General features: G+C 41.2%; 1 protein-coding gene across 1 annotated transcript; it reads right to left on the bottom strand.

The window, feature by feature from the left end:
* Positions 1–13,285: 13,285 nt before the first annotated feature.
* On the bottom strand, positions 13,286–16,144 carry LOC120287512 (disease resistance protein At4g27190-like). Its single transcript, XM_039300326.1, has one exon. The coding sequence runs from the start codon at positions 16,142–16,144 to the stop codon at positions 13,286–13,288; it is 2,859 nt and encodes a 952-aa protein (XP_039156260.1).
* Positions 16,145–18,758: the final 2,614 nt, after the last annotated feature.

Here is an 18,758-nt window from a genome sequence, read left to right as displayed (position 1 = left end):
AATTTATTTGTATTCTTGATTCAATGTCATAATGACATTTTGAAATATCTTCAAAATATGGGGATACTTATTATTACATGACAACTTATACATGCAAATGGCATTAGAAGTAAATAAATAATTAGCGATAACTCTTGTGATAAAAAAGTAAACAAATGTATAGATACTCCCCATGATTAAACATTCTACTCGCAGGCAATAATAAAAAGAATTACGCAAAAGTATTAGAATAAGGAAAAACACTAGCATTTCCTCCGTCACGGAAAAAAAGAAGCAATAACCGAAACTTGCATGAAATCTATAATAGAAAAGGCCAAAAATCGTATTTGGGCCAATATCGCGCATTTTCAAGAGCCTTAGGATTCGACCCAAAAAAAGAAGTACCGAGGAGGTCGTTATTTATTATTTTTCACATTTTTTTTACTCAATGATTGATTCCTATTTTTTTAATTTTTTATGTAGCTACGACGTTGACTAAATATTGGGGCTTTTTTTTTTTTTGTCAGATGACTAAATATAAAAAATCTCAATCCACCTCACTTTCCTCCTCCATCTACGCTTTCTCCTCCATTTCCAGCCATATTGAACCCAACCTTCCGCCTCCCTCCGCCGTCGCCACCGACGGAGTTGCCGCCGGGTCCAAGGCGACCATTGCCGCGCATCCAACCCTCTCCATTGTCTTTGTGGTCTGCCCGTTCATGACGCCGTCTCGTCCATGGCAGCGTTCAAGCTCCGGCCGTCTCGTCCATGGCCACTCTTCCCTAACATCTATCTATTTCTCTATTTTTCCTTTCGTTGTTTGATCTCGCAGTCCATGGCTATCTAGATCTCAAACTTTGCCGCCAAGGCTTGTGGCCATGGACAAGCTGCGGTCGCCAAATCTGTGGAGGAGCGTCCTCATGAGCCACGGACAAGTTAGGCTTGCGTCCATGGACAATACCAGATCTGGAAGCACGACTTCAGTCCAGATCTGGACGGGCAACGACCACGAGCGGCTGTGACGATGGAGGGGTGGCCCGGCCATGGATGGGCCCGACCACAAGCTGACCGCAGGCGACGATGGAGGGGACAACAACAATCTATAAGTCGTCATTGCTCGCGATGGAACTTCCAGATCTGCAACCACGGCTCCAGCAATAGCGGCTCGTCCATGGCTACGAGTGATGGAGGTCGATTTCTAGATCTGCAACTTCACCGCTATGGACGACCAGATTTCTAGATCTGTATAACGATGAGATGAACAAATCAGAGGAAGCCGGCCATGCTCGGCTTGGACATAGTGGGGGTCAGCCTAATCAAGGCGCCGGTGACTCCGCCATTGGTGATAGTGGATGAGGGGAGGAGGTCGGGCGGCTATGGACAAAGGCGGAGGAAGAGAGGGCTAAAGAGAAGATTTTTTTAATTTTTCCTCACCGGAATCAACGCCCCGACCGAATCGACGCCGAAATCGCTTCCGCATCGGAGATCCACTTCGACCCACCATAACCAACAAGCTCCGATTCGCGTAATCACTCGGAACCCATGGAAGCACGCGCACAAAGAGGAGGCGAGCTTCAGAGAAGCGATTCCGAAGCTTCCAATTCAACCATTGGACGGACCACCCAATCAATCGCCCCAAGAAAAAAAGTAGAGGTAAGAGGATGAGGGGAGGGGGAGGGGGAGGGGTGGAAGAAGAGTTATTGTTACTTGACTCTGTAGATTTGGTTCACTTTTTTTTTTCCCCTCGTTGCGAAAGGAGGATCAAGGTGAAACAAAATGACTCAGAGAGAACATTTCTTAGAGGGGGAGAAGTCTAAAATCATCAAATAGACTTTGTCTAATTTCTTCCTTTTTCTGTTTTTTTTTTCTTTTTTTCCTTTGTCTAGTGAGAGCACGGCAACAAAGATCCAGATGGAGGCCAAGGCCACCGAGGGTTCAAAGAGAGAGATGCACCTTCAGAGAGAGAGAGAAGAGAGAGAGAGAGGAGCAAAGCCACACCAGAAAAGAGGAAAGAAAGCATTTCCAGTAACGGGGCGTTATTGAAGGGAGGGAGAGCAAATATTTTGATCGTTCAAATGATAGATGGGCTCGACTTTACCACATGTTGATTTGCAGATGATTTAATATGGATCCTTCATGGTGTATTTAATGTACCTAATGTTTTCTCTTTAGTGTTGTTGATTTGATAATTTATTCAGATTTTTAAAATTTTCATTTTAGCTAGGACATTGACTAAATATTGTCTTCTAGTTATGAAATAAGACTCGCAATGCCGACAACCATCCACGGAATTGCTACTATTCCTATTCTCTCTTTTATTTTTTCCTTTTTTTTTTCACCATTTCTTTCTCTAGAAAAAGTAATCTGCATTTTCTCCTGCCAAACATAGATTGTGCGCAGTATCACACTAATTATCACTCAATATGATAAACCAAAGTTAATATTTATTGTATAATACAGAACATTTGATTGGTTGTTGGAGTATAGCGATTCAAATATGATTTACAAACAAGGAAGGCGAACCACTTCATGCATATTGCCCTTTTTTATTTTTTTTATTTTATTATCAAGACCTAGCTCAAGCATTAGTGATTATTAAGAAATAAAAAAAGTTGGCTCCACTGATTATGATATAATGAGCTGTAATAGTTAAGCAATTTGTGAAATTGGCTTTTACAATTTAAAGTTTTCTTTTTCCCTTTTCATGTTTAATAGAACGATGCTAGTTGGCTTCCACGCAAATAAATATGAAGGGGCGATACTTAACATTTTTTCTGCCATTTTTAGATGCTATTCTATGTTTTCTATTTTAGTTCTTTATTATTGAAATTGCAAAAGTAAATGTTTTTATATGTTTATTGTGATAACTTTTTTAGGAACTTCGCTGATTAATTCTAAAATACTACATATGATATGATTTCATAAACTTACACCAACTTAACACTTCTAATAGGATATGGAGATGTACTTACACCAACTTAACACTTCTAATAGGATATGGAGATGTACATATAATAGTAATATTTATTGAGGATTAGAATATTTTTAATCTTCATCTTAAATATTAGAAGATTATGTATATAAATTGGCACAAGCACAGAATTTGCATCATACCATGCATTGTCCAATACTATGAGAACAAGTCCCAATGAAACACCAAAGATGCATTTGTTTGAAAGACTGACCTGGGAAGTGAAAAATGAAGGGGTGCCATGGTCATCCTCCATCCGAGATTGCCAAATCAAACTTTCCATCTTTGGGCAATGGGCAATTATCATAATTTTTAATTTAGGACATTCCAGGATATGATTTTTTCCCAAAAGGAAACAAGTCAAATTGGGCAAGTATTCCAGCTTCATCAGCCAGAGATTCGAGAATGTAATCTTCTCCACGGTGGTTCCCTGCCCTTCTTCCTCTACAATCACTTCTTCCATTTGACCACACTCCTTTATTTCCATCTCTTCAAGATTAGCAAGGCACCGAGCCATTGATGAAGCAAAAGCATGTCCCAAGTTACCGCAATTATAAAGGATGAGAGTAGTTAGAGAATCGAAACACATTGATACTTGAAGATCTCTGTTCCACAGTCGCCTTAATTTTGGTAGATTGACCAAGTTCAATTCCGATAGCTGAGGCAATATTCGAGTGCTTTCCACAACCTCCAACCCTTCCAAATCAAATATTTCTTCAAGCAACTCACAATCGTGCACTTGCAAATAGCCCAAATTGTTTAAGACAAGCATCAATATGGATGGAATAGCGTTAATAAATGATGGACATTTATCTACCACCATTGATTTTAATTGCCAATATGACTTGATGGGATTAAGTTCGTTATGCCATTTTCCAATCAGCCCGGGGAACTCAGATAGTAGCATTTTCCCTACTCCAGCAAGCGTACCTTATCAAAGAAAAAAAAATGCATCATTAAGCATAAACTTCTAGCTAGCAAAAAGTGATTATTCATTCAGTGGTCAAAACCATCCAAATACATGGAATTTGGTAACTAGTGCATACCATTTCTTCAAACATATTTTGGATGGTGATGTTGAGGTTTCCCGCCCAAAACCACGTTTCCTTTGATACTCGAACTCTCTTTAACTTTGATGCCTCTATCGGTCCTTGAGAGAAAAACTTCATGTTGGGACACCTAGTCACAATGATATCTTCCAAGAGAGGGAACATCAAAGTATACCTACTTGAGCTGAAACTTCTCAACCTTGTCAACCCATCAAGCTCCATATACTTCAATTGATTGAAAACCACCACACACCCCTCCCCACCTTTCTCATCATTAATGATTTCTGTCAATATTCTACAATTACTTATCTTCAATTTTGTGAGTGCTGCCAAATTTTTAATAATTGTCGGTGTGAACATTTTTGATAACCCATCACAATGTGACACATCTAGAGTTTGCAAATGTCGAACATATCTTGAAAAGGGTAATATTACTTTCATCTCATGAACTGTGCCTTCTATGGCCTCCTCATTGCTGCTTGGGTCTTCTAGATAAGATTCACATACAACCAGCTGTTCCAAGTTGGTTAAACTCTCAACAAAGCAACATGTTGATATTGAAGACTCTTGGGAGAGATGATGAAGCTTAAGCAAACTAAGCTTGCAAAAGAATTCTCCATCATGAAAATGCCCATGCCATATCTCCATCCGTTCCGATAAATCCAATTCTAACTCTTGGAGATTAGGGAATGCGCCCTGAGAAAATAGTCAAATTAGAATTTAAAGCAAGCTTAGTTAAAAGAGCATTCATGTACTATGATATAAGTCTTACATGTTGCGCGCAATAACTACATTTATAAAATGTTGAGTCTCACGTGATTCAATAAAGGGAAATGTGCCAACATCAAATAAACATTATCAATAATCTTTATATTCAACTTGTATCCATATTTGAGCTTAAGTAACTCCTTATGTTCACAATTCTAAAGACAAATCCCTTGTGAAAATAACTTATGCATCAATTACAGTCGCATGTGCACAAATTTCAATGATTAATGTCAACAATAATGTCACATCTTTCCATTTTTAGCAAAACATTGGTAATATTTATAGGATTCAAATTAGACAATACACTCGTACCATGCTAAGATCACGACACATGCCATGTGTTTCCATCTTTGTGGCACTTAGGAGAGAGCTAAACCATCGGAATTAGCCTAAAACTTTATTAAAAGGGGATCATTAAAAATGCATTTGATACATCTGACAAGAATGATCGGTCAACAATTGAAGAACATGTGATGTTTCAATGTAGAAATATTTATATAAATTGAAGGTGAGTCGTACAGTTTACATTTTCCTATGTAGAGCTACTTGTATGCGATGCTTGATTGTGACCTTAATTATCACTTCAAATATTCACCATCTAAGCAAAAGAAGTAATCTTCAGTCTTACCTTTTCTATCAAGAATAAGGGCACTTTATCAAGTGGCATCTCATTCTTAGAGTGCAATGCAAGTATCTCCACTTTGTCATAGCGATGCACCATCAAGGTCTCCAATGCTGGCCAATGGGAAGTATGTGTTCCAGTGTAGAGGCACTTCAACTCTCTCAAAAATGTAAGCTCGAGGGAGGTTAACATTGGGAATACAAACCTAGGAACTAGTCCCTCTTCATTCTCGATGATTTCTACGATGTCACATTCATTAATCTCCAAATTCTCAAGTTGGATTAGATCTCTAGCTACTAAGGTTGGAAACAAAGAGGTGAGGCTCTCACATCCTGAAACGCTAATAGAACTTAGACATTGGAATTTAAATTGATGGTAGAGTTCCTTATCCCATATGCACTTTAGCTTTGGTAAACTTGATACCGCCAGTCGTTTTAATGGAAGAGGAATAGGATGTCCATCTAGATGATTTAGTGTTTGAAGTTCAAAAACAACTTCAAGCAAACCACAACTTGTTGCCTTCAAACTTTCCAGGCTCAAGAGCCTTCTTAGAATGAAAGAACAAACTATGCTCACAAGCTTATTGCAGTCAACCACACAAAGGGTTTTTAGCTTGCGGAAAGAATGTCACGCCTCGAACCCCGAGCGCGAGCACATCCCACTACGGTCGAACAAATGCGACATTCTCAGGTAGTGTCGCCGACCCCATTCATTTATTAATACGCAAGCGGAACGTATTATAAAACCCCTGACAATAAAATACGGGATAGAAAAGCGGAAACAATTTCACAACCAATCACTTATATAAACCAACGGAGTTACGACAAAGGCCTACAGCCAAAAGTCTACAAAAGACCGTCTCTTAAAAATGAACCGTCCCTACGACCTACAAGTCGGACACGCTCTCCAATCCTTATGACTTCACCTCTCGCAACTCCTCAAGGCCAACCAAAGCTATCTCGCCGCTCCGTCCACTGGGGACCTGAAATTTTAATCCCACAACCGGGATGAGACGATATCTCAAAAGTTCAACCCCCTAAACCCCTATTAGAAAGAAAATACGCCCGGTGGCCTAGCCACATCACACGTAAGACTACCTCGCCTCGGCCTTCATCCGAGTTATCACAATTTATATAATTCAACCACGTACAACTATGATAACCAAACAACCATGACACAATCACATTATCAAAACAATTCAACCACTTGGATCGTCTCAGCGATCAATCGACTCGGCCAATTACATGTCATTCTAGCAAATCAATCATTGCTCTCAATCCCGCCCTATAGGAAGGTTTAACAAACAGGTGGCAATCACGGCCCCACTCGGCACGACCTTTAATTAGATGGTCCATCACGGCCTCACTAGGCACGACCTCTAATAGGTGGTCAATCACGCCTCACCGGGCACGACCTCTCCTAGGTGGTACATCACGGCCTCACTGGGCACGACCTCTCCTAGGTGGTTCATCACGGCCCCACTGGGCACAACCTCTCATAGGTGGTTCATCACGGCCCCACTGGGCACGACCTCTAATAGGTGGTTCATCACAGCCCCACTGGGCACGACCTCTAATAGGTGATTAATCACGGCCAATTGCCAATCAATTTCTACACTTAAGATTTTATAAAGAATCCCTATTTATCACAATCACACTCCATTTGCCACAATCAATCATCGAATTCAAATTCTAAATACACAGCGGCGATCAAGACGAAATTCGAGAATTTAGGATCCCAAAAATAATTTTTCGGAATTTATTAAATAATTAAATTTATTCCGAAAATTAATATAATAATAATATCCATATTTTTCACGATCCACGCTCAATTTATAATATCCAATCATCAATTTCAAAATCCGACTTCACAAAGAGCGATCGGCACGAAATTCCGAAACCGGGTGAAAAAAATTTTTTTCTATTTATTTAAAATAATAATATTTTAATAATTTCGGATTATAATTTCCAGAATTTCGAAGCAATTAAATAATTCAAAATTAAAATCATATTATGTCCCATCAAGGTTTATTATTAAATAAACTCTCTTAGCCTTTAATTAAGCATACTTTAAATTAAACAAACATCTTAATCTAATTCACAATTAAATAAATTAAACTAACCACCTAAGCATAATTAACTTAAGCTAAGCACACCTAAGCATAATTAACCCTCTAAGCGAGGTTTGTGAAATAAACTCACCGGATTAGCCGAGCCGAGCGGACCAAAACAACGAGGACGACGCGAGGATCGACTTTCCTCAAAGCGGGCCGAGCATCCGGGCTCGGGAAGGCGGCCAAAACGGCCCACGAAGGGGCTGCCATACCCATTTTCTTCTTCTCTGCTTGCTGCTGGTTGGGGGCAAAGGAGGGCAGATCCGGGGCTGGTTCGGGCGGAGGAACGGCGGAGGAGCTGCGGCGGTGCCGTGCGGCCAACGGCGGGGTCTCACGGTGGCCGGAGGCGGCCGAATCGTGGCCTGTGATGGCCAAAATGGAGCTGAACCAAGGCGGAACAGGGGCTGGACAGCGGCTCGAGCGGACAAGGGCACACGGCACACGGCGGGCGAGCGTGAGGCGAACGGCGGCGAGGCGGCGTGCGGCGGCTCTCAGCGACGTCGGCTGCTGCTCCAACCCAGGCGAGCTGCTTCCGTTTCTGTTCGAACCAGAGGGAGGAGAGAGAGGCTGCGACGGGAGAGGAAGGGGGAAGACGGAGGCGTGCGGCCAAGGCGGAACGGCGACGGCGGGCGCGGACGACCGGCGACGAGCGGCTGAGCGGGCGGCGAAGGACTGCTCCGGCTTCTCCTCTGCAATTTTTTTCTGGTCTTCGCACAATGAAGATGGAGGAGAAACCAATGGAAAGGGAGAGGAAGAAGAGAGAAAGAGAGAGAGAGAGAGATGGGACCATTCCCTTTTCTTTTTCTTTTTCTTTAATCCCACAAAATGGCACCACGACATCATCCATGATGCCATACTCCACTCACTTAAAACTCCCACAACCTTATTCCAATGGGTTCAATTCCATTTTCCGCCGGCCCACTTCAGACATTCAATTTCTTCATTCTCATCAATTCTCTTCCAATTGAATCAAGTTGAAGTCCATAAAATAAATTCAATGTCACCACACTTCAATTCACATCTTCACTTTTCCATAAAACCAACTTAAGTCCCAAAAGCGATCAAAGGTGGGCCTACTAATTTCTCGAGCCAAAATAGCCATTCTCTCGATTTAATTTTTGAAAATTTCTGATTACATGAAAAAAATCTTCCGAAGATAAGTCAATGATCCTAAAATGATTTGTGACACACCCGTACTTCCAATTTTTGAATTCGATCTCAATTCCACGGTTAATTTCACTTTGGCACGATACTAGCGCTACCAACCTCCTGGATAGCCTTTAGAAATTTCCATGCATTTGACATGTGGTTGATCATCTCAAGCCACAATGTACATCTTTTGAAACATTGGCGACTTTCGGTTGTCGGGTTAATCTCGAGGTTTCAAATACGAACACAGTGCACCCAATCGATGAAAAGTCGGTCCAAGTGTCGATCGACAAGGATTCCGCGATCCGATGGAATCACCCACACTCAATCACATGCCTCCTGTCGAGTCGACCTATCTCCTGTCTCTAATCGATTTTTTATTTGTGCCAGTAATGACCCTTGCAGTTTGCTCGGTCGAAAGGTCGCTTCCTCGGCCAAATTCTCGAGTCTGATGCATTAGAATTTCTTAACGACTTTACCCGATAGACTAGTTTTCACATGAGTGGTCGACTCAAGGAAAAGAACTATATGCGTGCCAACGAAATGCCCGTCTCAAATTATTGAAAATAGAATTGGAAAAATCGGGATGTCACAAAGAATCCATAGCAATTTTATTATCCCATATCATCTCAATATTATCCAAGATGTTGATATTTAATGCCTCCAATTTAGGAAATGCAACTGCGATATTTGCTCATAGAATTGGTGATTGAGTTAATCATAAACTTTCAAGATAGATGAGTGTCAAGATGTAAATTTCAAATTCATAAAATTGGTCATTTTGTCTTAAGTTGCGCAAAAGGAAAATAAAATAAAATAAATAAAGTAAAAAAAAAATGGTAAAAAATGCCCATACTAATGTTGATGACTCTAGGACTAGAAGGCTATTGGAATTACCGCAAACAAATCAAAAAGTAGGAATTTTGACCGGATTCTGTTAATAATGGCAAAATGGTAATTTGGATATGCTCAACTATCGCAGTCACATTAGTCCCTCATAATCCCAAATTTAAATAAAATCACTCCCTCTCTTGAATTTAGTCAATTTCCCAAAATAATCAAATTACACTTTGTGATTTTTTTGCTAGCCAAAGAATGAAATAGTTAGTTACATAACTTTTGTTAAATCACTTAGAGATGGTTATTTAAGTTACAGTATGGATGAAAGCGCACTTAGAGAAGTCACTTAATTGATCACTTTGGTCTTGCAGTTCATGTTAAAACTAAAAGGGATGATTTCCGAAGCCCTAGTCCCTAGAGATCTTGCTCAATTTAGCAACTGAGAGGGCTCAGATACCTTTTTCTGGTGCAATTAAGGGAGAGTAAAGATTCCTTCGATTAGGGGAAAAAAAGAAAAGAAAAAAGAGAGATCTTTTAAGAGCAAACGAAGTCAAGTGACTATCTTAAAGGCCTTTCATTTATAACCTCTCGAACCTTACTGCTCACTTTCCTCTCCATTGTTCTTTAAATCACATTCAATGTGCATGCGTGCAATGTCGATGCCGTACATGCGAGGTTGCTGAGAGCCTTAAGTTTCTTATGAACATCAACAAGCTTTTAGAGATCTTGTTCGGCAGTTGTATTACTCATTCATGCGCTTTGTGTGGGTAACATAAGGAAATATTCAACAATCTTTATGGAAACTATTTCGGAGAAATTAAAATTAAAAAATTGCAACTCATATGTGTCGGCAACTTTCAATACTTATGTTTGTATGCGACTCATTTTCTTTAAAATATTTTAACCAAAGTACACTTTGTAACTTTTTTTAGTTCTTATGTTGGCTATGCTTTGTCTTTTGCATATTTAATACTTTTGTTATATATAATATTTTGACATAACATTAATCATGTACCTCTTGACCGAAGAGTGCAGTGCAGTATGATTTGATGCAGTCTTGACTCTGAGCTTCTTGTGAACCTGTCATCAGTTTTTCAATGGATGAAAAGAATGTTGCCATTTGTATTGCAAGGATGAATATATCTACAAGAAGATATTTAGTGATAAAAACGAAAAATCAATCTTACAGTTTTTGCGAGAGAAGCACATCAAACTTCCCAAATAATCTAAGTTTAAGCTAGTTAACATTGGGAATGCTAGAGTTTCTGATATTCCCAATCCCAACCCTTCTTCCTCCGTAATGATCGCCTCCATCTTTTTGCAATAAGATACTTGTAGATCTCTCAGTTGTGTGAGAGATTTAATCATGGATGGGGAAAACAAAAACTCGACGTTATCCAAGTTTCTGACTTCTAATGTCTCCAATTTCGAAAAGGCAACCTACAATGTTCACTCATGGAATTGGTGATTTAGTTAAATCACGAATTTAGGAACTTCCAAAATGTTAATATATACGTATGCCAAGAAGAGAGGGGCATTATTAAGTTGCACAAAAGGGGAAAAAAGAGAATAAAATAAAAAAGGAGTAAGAAAATCTCCATACTAGTGTCGTTGCTAAACAATATAACGAATCTTTCCCCGATCTTTACTTGGAAAATGATTGCAGACATTAATTTGATTAGTGAGCGAGTTTTATTCCTTCTGAAGAATAACTTACAATGGGAAGCCTTATTTTCTTTTCTTTTTTATTTTATTTTTATTTGGCAAAGAGTAACTAGTCTTCTTCAAAAGTTCACAGCTTCAACTTGAAAAAATCCTTTCTTCCGCAACATTACTCAAAACCTCCCATCTACCTTGCCATCACCCGTTGCTCCCATCTATTACAACAAGTTTAACTTCTGTGTGTTTCTTTGTTCGACTATTGTTATCCTTGACAATCCAACCTTCCATTGCTACTTTCATCAACTCCACCTGTTTACAACGTTGGAAGAGATTTATTAAAGTTATTAGAAAATTTTCATTATAATCCCATAGATTTATGCAGCCCTAGTTTCTACGCCCAAAATGAGAAGGCATCAAGGCAAGAGTAAAATTCTTTAACAAAGATTTAGAACCCTTGAAAGTTAAAACCCCCAAGCCTCTTTGCAAACCCTCCCAATCTAACTCCTCTCTTGCATGTGAAGTAGAAAAGTCGAGGTTGAAGTGGAGATACTTAGACACGCTACCTTAAGGGACCCACAATCAACTTAAATCTCCACGACTCTTTACTAATGGGGAAACTAATATATGGTGTGAGTCTTAGCCCCACCATCAACTTCAGCTATAATCGGGCCACAATTAAAGGGCAATCTTATGCAGTGAGCCAAAAGGCTCCATTGGCAGCAACTACTTCCCATATAAAATAGCCGTGCACTTTCCTTAATTGGACAATTATTTATCCTTAGTTCACTTAACTTCTTTTAATTTTAATAAATTGCTATCAATAATCAATTTAACATGATATTAAACACAAATTGTGGATTTGTGTACAAATGTATCCATACATACTTTAAAGGCCAAATGTGAAGACATTTAGTAAAAGCATTTGGTATTTAGATTTGTAAATTGCCATGGAGAGAAATTGCAATGACCACATATGGTCTCACAAGACTGGGCAACCACTGGTTTTTCTTGATAAGATATCAAAGCTACATAATATTCACAGTCTAAATTGGATGGACTCAACAAAAAGAAACCTCAAATTTTGCCACATATTTCTTAAAGATTAAATTGTGGAGCACTTGAAGCTTTGGAAATTAAACTAAGACATACCAAGTAGCCAAATTAAAATACTAGGCCAGTCAAAACATTTGAAGTAAGTCTATAAAATTACTTGGACTTTCAGGACAGTGGATTTTCCATCAAGTCATCAAGTTCCATCATTTGATATTGTAACAACTCGGCCTTGATTCCGCCGTATGGAGTAGAGAAATGTAAAGATCACTTTGGAAATCCAACAGCAAGAATTTCAAATTTGCAATGACGACTTTTGTGTGCCATAATAAAAATCATACAATTGCCAAGGCCTAAAAAACTATGCACAAAAGTCTGTAAAATATACATATATATATATATATATATATATATATATATATATATATATATATATATAGACACACACACATATATGCACAAAAAGTCATACAATTGCCAAGGACTACTTTCACTTTTAAAAAAAAAACTATGAACAAAAGTTTGTATTCTTATAATTTTGGGGCATATGCAATGACTAAATGCTTATTTAAACACGATACGAAAGACGTGCATCAATTAGATTAGTATAGTTGCTTTTATTTAAAAAACTAGTCCTCCTTCCCATTCTTCATACTGCTTTTCAAGAAAGTCACCTATTTTATACATTTTGTGGATAATAACAAAGTTTGATAACTAAATTCAGTGGAATTCATTTCAAAGATTAAAAATCATGTACTCATGGAATACTTTAGTGCTGAAATTCTCTTCAATTTTGCTTTCCTGTAAATATAGATATACTTGCACCATGTTAGTTGAAAATAATTCAAAACCTATCACAAACTAAATTTACATGGATTTCATACAAATAGTTGGATTTCTACACAGTTAAGTGAAACAGAAGATTACTGTAACTAATTACACAGAAAGCGTGAACGGATAAGGTAATTAGGAAGATAATAAACTGAAAATAAAAAAATAATTAGCATCATAATCTGTGTTACATCTAATAAGCAAAGGAAAGAAATAGTAATAAGTATTATATTATTTTGATGCAAAGTTACCTATTGCTCGTTGAAGAATGCAATTTGAGTGCCAACTTGGTCATGTAATGTGCTACTCAAAGGAGCCGTCCCTACGGCGAGAAAACTCTTAATATCTGGCAAGTCACGCAATTCCAATACACGCAAATTATGCAACTCAACTTTGCTACCGTCATCGGCATCTATGATACCCCGCATTCGCTTGCAACCAACAACTTTAATCTCTTCAAGCTGTGGAAGTCCTCTCACCACCGAAAGAGGAAACAATACTTCCATCTTGTCACACCTTTCGACTCGTATTACTTTTAATGTACTGAAGGACTTGGAGGAGATATGGCTGTTGCATATCATCTCCAAGTTGATGAGATTCTCAAGAAGTAACGACTCCAACATCGTAAAATGTGTATGGGATGGCAATTGGAGGATGTAATGGATAGAGGAACTATTTTGGACTTGTAGATGCTTTAATTTTGGAAAACCTTTTTGGGATAACGTGCAAACACTTTGCTCATTTCCGTCCAACTTGTCCAAAAACAAATCATCAGTTTGGCCTAAGATACTTTGAATGCATCCTTTCCAAAGAACATTGCCTAATGGATCCGACTTGAGCTCTAATGTCCTTGATCCTTTGAACTTGCTCCACCAACGGCCCACATTACCTATTTTAATTTCATACTTGGTTAATTTCTCGACGTTTAAATCCTCTGGAAGCACACTCGAATTAGGAATGGACACATGCAGACTGTGAAGATTCTTCATGTGATTCAACTCAATCAAACTAGCATTAGTTGGTGGAGTTTGGTCCATCGTATTCCATTGATCAAAGCTATTATTCATGTACAGCTCCTCTAACTTGATCAAGCTTTGAAGTACACCCGGTTCAATTATCTCAAGCTGTGGACACCAGTTTAAGTCTAACAACCTCAACTCTACCAGTTGCCCAATTTCTTTTGGCAATCGATGAATATTGGATTTCACAAAACTAAGAATTTGTAGCCCTTTCAGCTCGCCAAGAATGGCTACATTATCTAATGAACAACTGTCAAGACATAGAGTGTGTAAATTCTCCAAGAATTGAAATGGCGATGAAGGGGAGCAAGTGAGACGTATCCCGGTAAGATTTAAGACTGTGAGTTTCCTCATAGAGTAAAACAACGAATCTGGGACCTTAAGAGATTTATTGTCTGTGAAAAACAAAAAGATTTGCAGTTCGGGGCAATCTAACTCTTGAGGAAGCTCCTCCATGTCAATGTACGGAAAGCATACCGCCCTATAACTATTGAGCTTGTCCTTCGACAACTCTATTATCAACTTATCTTTATCTTTCAACACGAGAAGAGGGTGATCTCTTGAAGCGAGCGAGGCAACAAACTCACGAACCAAGTCATGTATCTTGAAAACATCAACATCTTCACTGTCTAACAAAAGTGAGGAGGCTTGAAGAGTACAGATCTGTGAGTGCAACCTATCTCTAGCTTCTTCCATGCTACTAACTTCTCCAAATAACCCCAAACCGAAGCCATACCTCACCAAATTTTCAAGAGAAGGCTTGGAGGTACTGTAAACAACACAAAGTCGTAATAATGACTTCGCATCCTCTTCTAATTTATCATAACTCCATTGCAACATATGATTTATCAAATCATTGGTTTCTTTATCTTTAAACTTCTCAAATTTATTCAAAGTATCCCTCCATTCATATAATTCAGCATCTTTAAAACGTTTCGCCATTGCAACAATTAGGAAAGGCACACCTGCACATTTGTCGAGTGCTACTTTCACCCAAGGTTTGAACTCGTCATCATGAACTTTGTCTCCCACTATCCTTTCAAACAATCTTTTTGCCTCTTCCTCCTTCAGCCCATTGAGGAGGAAGTCCTTGTCGCAGCCCATTTTCCTTCGCAAAACATCACGATCTCTTGACGTCAACAACAACTTGCATCCCTTGACTTTGTTGTCAGGTCCCGAAGGAATGCCCACTGATTTCAAGTCGAGCCCCTTCCAAAGGTTGTCTAGTATTATGAGGACCTTCTTTTCATTCCTCTCCTCTTCTTCCAACCTCCCGCGCAGAAGTTCCGCTCGCCCGCTGATTATGTTTTTGTTCTCTATGTCAGTAAGTTTCAAGCCGTCCGCAATCAGTCCTTGAATCGTCTTGATGTCTGGATTTTCCGACACGTCAGCCTTAACGACCCAATCAAACGACTTCTCTTCGCTTAGTATTTTTTTGACTTCATCCAAAAGGGTGGACTTGCCGACCCCACCCATCCCATAAACCCCGACCACACTATTGCTTTTATTTCCAAGGGCGTCCATGATGTTCTGTATCATCGAAGCTCTGGATTCGAAGACGCCAGCATCCCTAAGCTTAATCGACATCGAGGTAGAAAAAATGGGGACATCTTTGCCTTCTCTCCTGGCCGCAATTGGGGCAGCCACATTTCTCGGAGCAGGATCGATGTAGCAAATGTTGTCCACCGTCGTGAATCTGATGCAGTTTTGAGCGAGTTCCCGAAGGACCTTGATCTTGGCCTCGGCCTTCGTGCTGAACTGATAGCGACAATAGGGGTCGGGAAGAGTCCCGTAGCAGAAAGTCTTGGTCGCCTCATCGAAGGCGTCCGACAGGTTTCGCGCCTCCTCCAAGGCCTTATCGGCACTTTGCTGCCACTCCGTGAAGCAATCATTGAAACTCCGAAGATTGTATCTGGCAACTTGTGCCAAATCGTGGACCCTCCGAGCTTCATTCTCCAGTTTCCGGACTTCTTCCCGTAGATCGTCGGCGAAGCTCTTGGAGGACATTGCGTATTTTACTGGACGCTTGATCAAAATAACTGCCCCCTTCAAGATATCACATACAGTAGGAAGGCCCCACTCGATCGACATTTCTCTTTGATTTTTTTTTTTGGGAGAATCGAAGAGCCAGAAAACAGAGAGGCAGAGAAAGAGAAAATGATGAAAAAGAGCAGCAGATACTGAAGAGGAGGAAGAGGATGAGGAAGAATGGGTGTGCCGAGAAGAAGAAAGAGCGAAACAGAGCGCGAGACGAACAAGGCGAAGAGATTCGAGCGCCAAAAAGGAAGAAGGAAGGGAGGGTAGAACAGGCAATCGAACGATGAAAAAGAGCAGCAGATACTGAAGAGATGAGGAAGAGGATGAGGAAGAATGGGTGTGCCGAGATGAAGAAAGAGCGAAACAGAGCGAGAGACGAACGAGGCGAAGAGATTCGAGCGCCAAAAAAGGACGAAGGAAGGGGAGCGTAGAACAGGCAATCGAACGATGAAAAAGAGCAGCAGATACTGAAGAGGAGGAAGAGATGAGGAAGAGGATGAGGAAGAATGGGTGTGTGGAGGAGAAGAAAGAGCGAAACAGAGCGAGAGACGAACGAGGCGAAGAGATTCGAGCGCAAGAAATGGATGAAGGGGAGCGTAGAATAGCAATGAGAAAACATTGGTGCTCTGAACGATTCATTGCGCGACACGTGTCCGGGTGTCAGTCCACGTCTGCTTTCTCTTCTTGTTGCTTCTTTCCTCCCAATAACTCTCGGCTCGGCTGGTGGCTCGGCTCGACTGACAGGAGAGAGGATGGATGAATGGGTAATAAGGGCATGTTTGTTTGTATTTCTTTTTTTTTTTTTTTTTTGTTTTTAAACACTTTTTCTGCTTTTTCGTTCTTTAACAAAAAAAGGAATTTTGTTCTTTTGTTCCCGGAACAAAAAACGAAAAAGAAACAAAACACAAAATATGTGTTTCTTTGTTTCAAACACTTTTGAGAAACACTTATTTTTTTTTTTTTTTCTCTTATTTTCTTGTTCTTTTTCTTTTGGCGGTCGCCGCCTCGGCCATGGCCGGCGACCGGCCGACGAGGCCGAGGCCGAGGCTCGCCGTCCCCGGAGGCCGAGGCTCACCGTAGGCCGGGCAAGGGTCGGCCTCGCCATGGCCGGGCGAGCTCGAGCTCGCCAGACCGGCGAGGGCCGACCTCGCCCAACGGCCGGCGAGCCTCGGCCTCGCCGAGCCACCGCCAGTCGTCGACGCTCGCCCGCCATGGCGAGGCCGACCTCGCGCCGGCTGGGCGACCTCGATCTCGCCCGTGATCCGGCGAGCCGAGCTCGCCCGGCGGCGGCGAGCCTCGGCCTCGCCGGATCTGGGCGAGTCGGCGTCGCCGCTGGCGGTGGCCGGCGAGGCCGCGCCTCGCCCGCCGGGGCGAGCTCGGCCTCGCCGGATCAAGGCGAGGCCAACCCTCGCCGGCCAAGGCCTTGGCCGGCAACCGGCCAAAAGAAGAAAAAAATGAAAAAGAAAAAAAGAAAAAAATAGAAAAAATAAAAGAAATAAAAAAATTATTCAAATTTACCAAACGCGTTGTTTTGTTCAAAAATTGTTCTTCCGGAATAGAAACACTTTTTTCTATTTCGTTCAAACAATTTTTAAACAAACGCAAACAAACGCACCCTAAATGCGCGCAAAGACTCCCGCTTAAAATTTCTCTCTCCTCCCTTAAATTTTCTGGATTTTGTCTCTCTCTCCTCGTGGAAGAGCGCATCTTCTCTCTCCTCTTTGGTCTCTCTTCCTCCTCCGACGCTCCTTCCGGTCCTAGCGATTCCTCCGACGACCGTCGCTCCCTCCCGACGACGGCCTTTCTCTCTCCACTCGACGGCCTCATCTCAGGGCTCCATTCTCTCGGCGCACTTTTTCCTAAATCGCGCTCTTTCCCGACGGCCGATTTCGCTCGCCTCTCTCCGTCCCCCGACTCGCGACCGAGAAGCAATTGCTCCGCCCTGCTCGAAGCAATCCTCGAGAAGCCCTAAGTCTGCGATCGCATGTCAGGTTCGATTTTATTTCCGGGTTTTTATGTTCGCATCTTTGTTTTGGGGGAGAAAGCTTGGCCTAAATCTGCGACCGGTTCGCTAGTTTCTTGCTTCGATTGAAAGCACAAAGCAACGCGAGAAAGCTTAGTCGAACCGTTGATGACAAAACGCCGATGATTTAATTTGCTTGATGTCCGACCATTGTTTCGTGCGATACTTGAGCACTTGGCGATCTCAAGTCTCCTTGGAACTGCTCCGATGGAAGGCCGGTCATGCATCATTTGGTCGACGGCCTTTCTCTCTCCACTCGACGGCCTCATCTCATGGCTCCATTCTCTCGGCGCACTTCTTCCTAAATCGCGCTCTCTCCCGACGGCCGATTTCGCTCGCCTCTCCCACGACCTCCACGCTTTTAGCGGTTCTTCCCTCGCGGTTCGGTGAGGTCTCGGGTATGCCCTCGTTCTGCGTCTCTTCTTCCTTGCTCAGCAACACCATACTGCCTCTCTCTCTCTCTCTCTGAGTGTGTCTCTGTGCATTCTTTCATCCATGAGGCAAGCATTTCGATTAGGATTCAGGGGTTTCGCCACCCCTTCTTTGAAGTTCGTCCGGGTACTCTCATTTTTGTGTGAACCCAGCGTGAATTTTATAGTCTTTCTTTCCAGATCGGTCCTTCAAAGACGTTGCTGACTTTTTTTG

The sequence above is a fragment of the Eucalyptus grandis genome, chromosome 1 (genome assembly GCF_016545825.1).
Source record: "Eucalyptus grandis isolate ANBG69807.140 chromosome 1, ASM1654582v1, whole genome shotgun sequence".
NCBI lineage: Eukaryota > Viridiplantae > Streptophyta > Magnoliopsida > Myrtales > Myrtaceae > Eucalyptus > Eucalyptus grandis.
Note: the sequence above shows the minus strand (reverse complement) of the source record. Positions and strands in the feature narration are given on the sequence as shown.

Excerpts from the sequence above, each read along its gene's own strand:
- LOC120287512 (XM_039300326.1), bottom strand. The coding sequence starts at position 16,144 with ATGTCGATCGAGTGGGGCCTTCCTACTGTATGTGATATCTTGAAGGGG.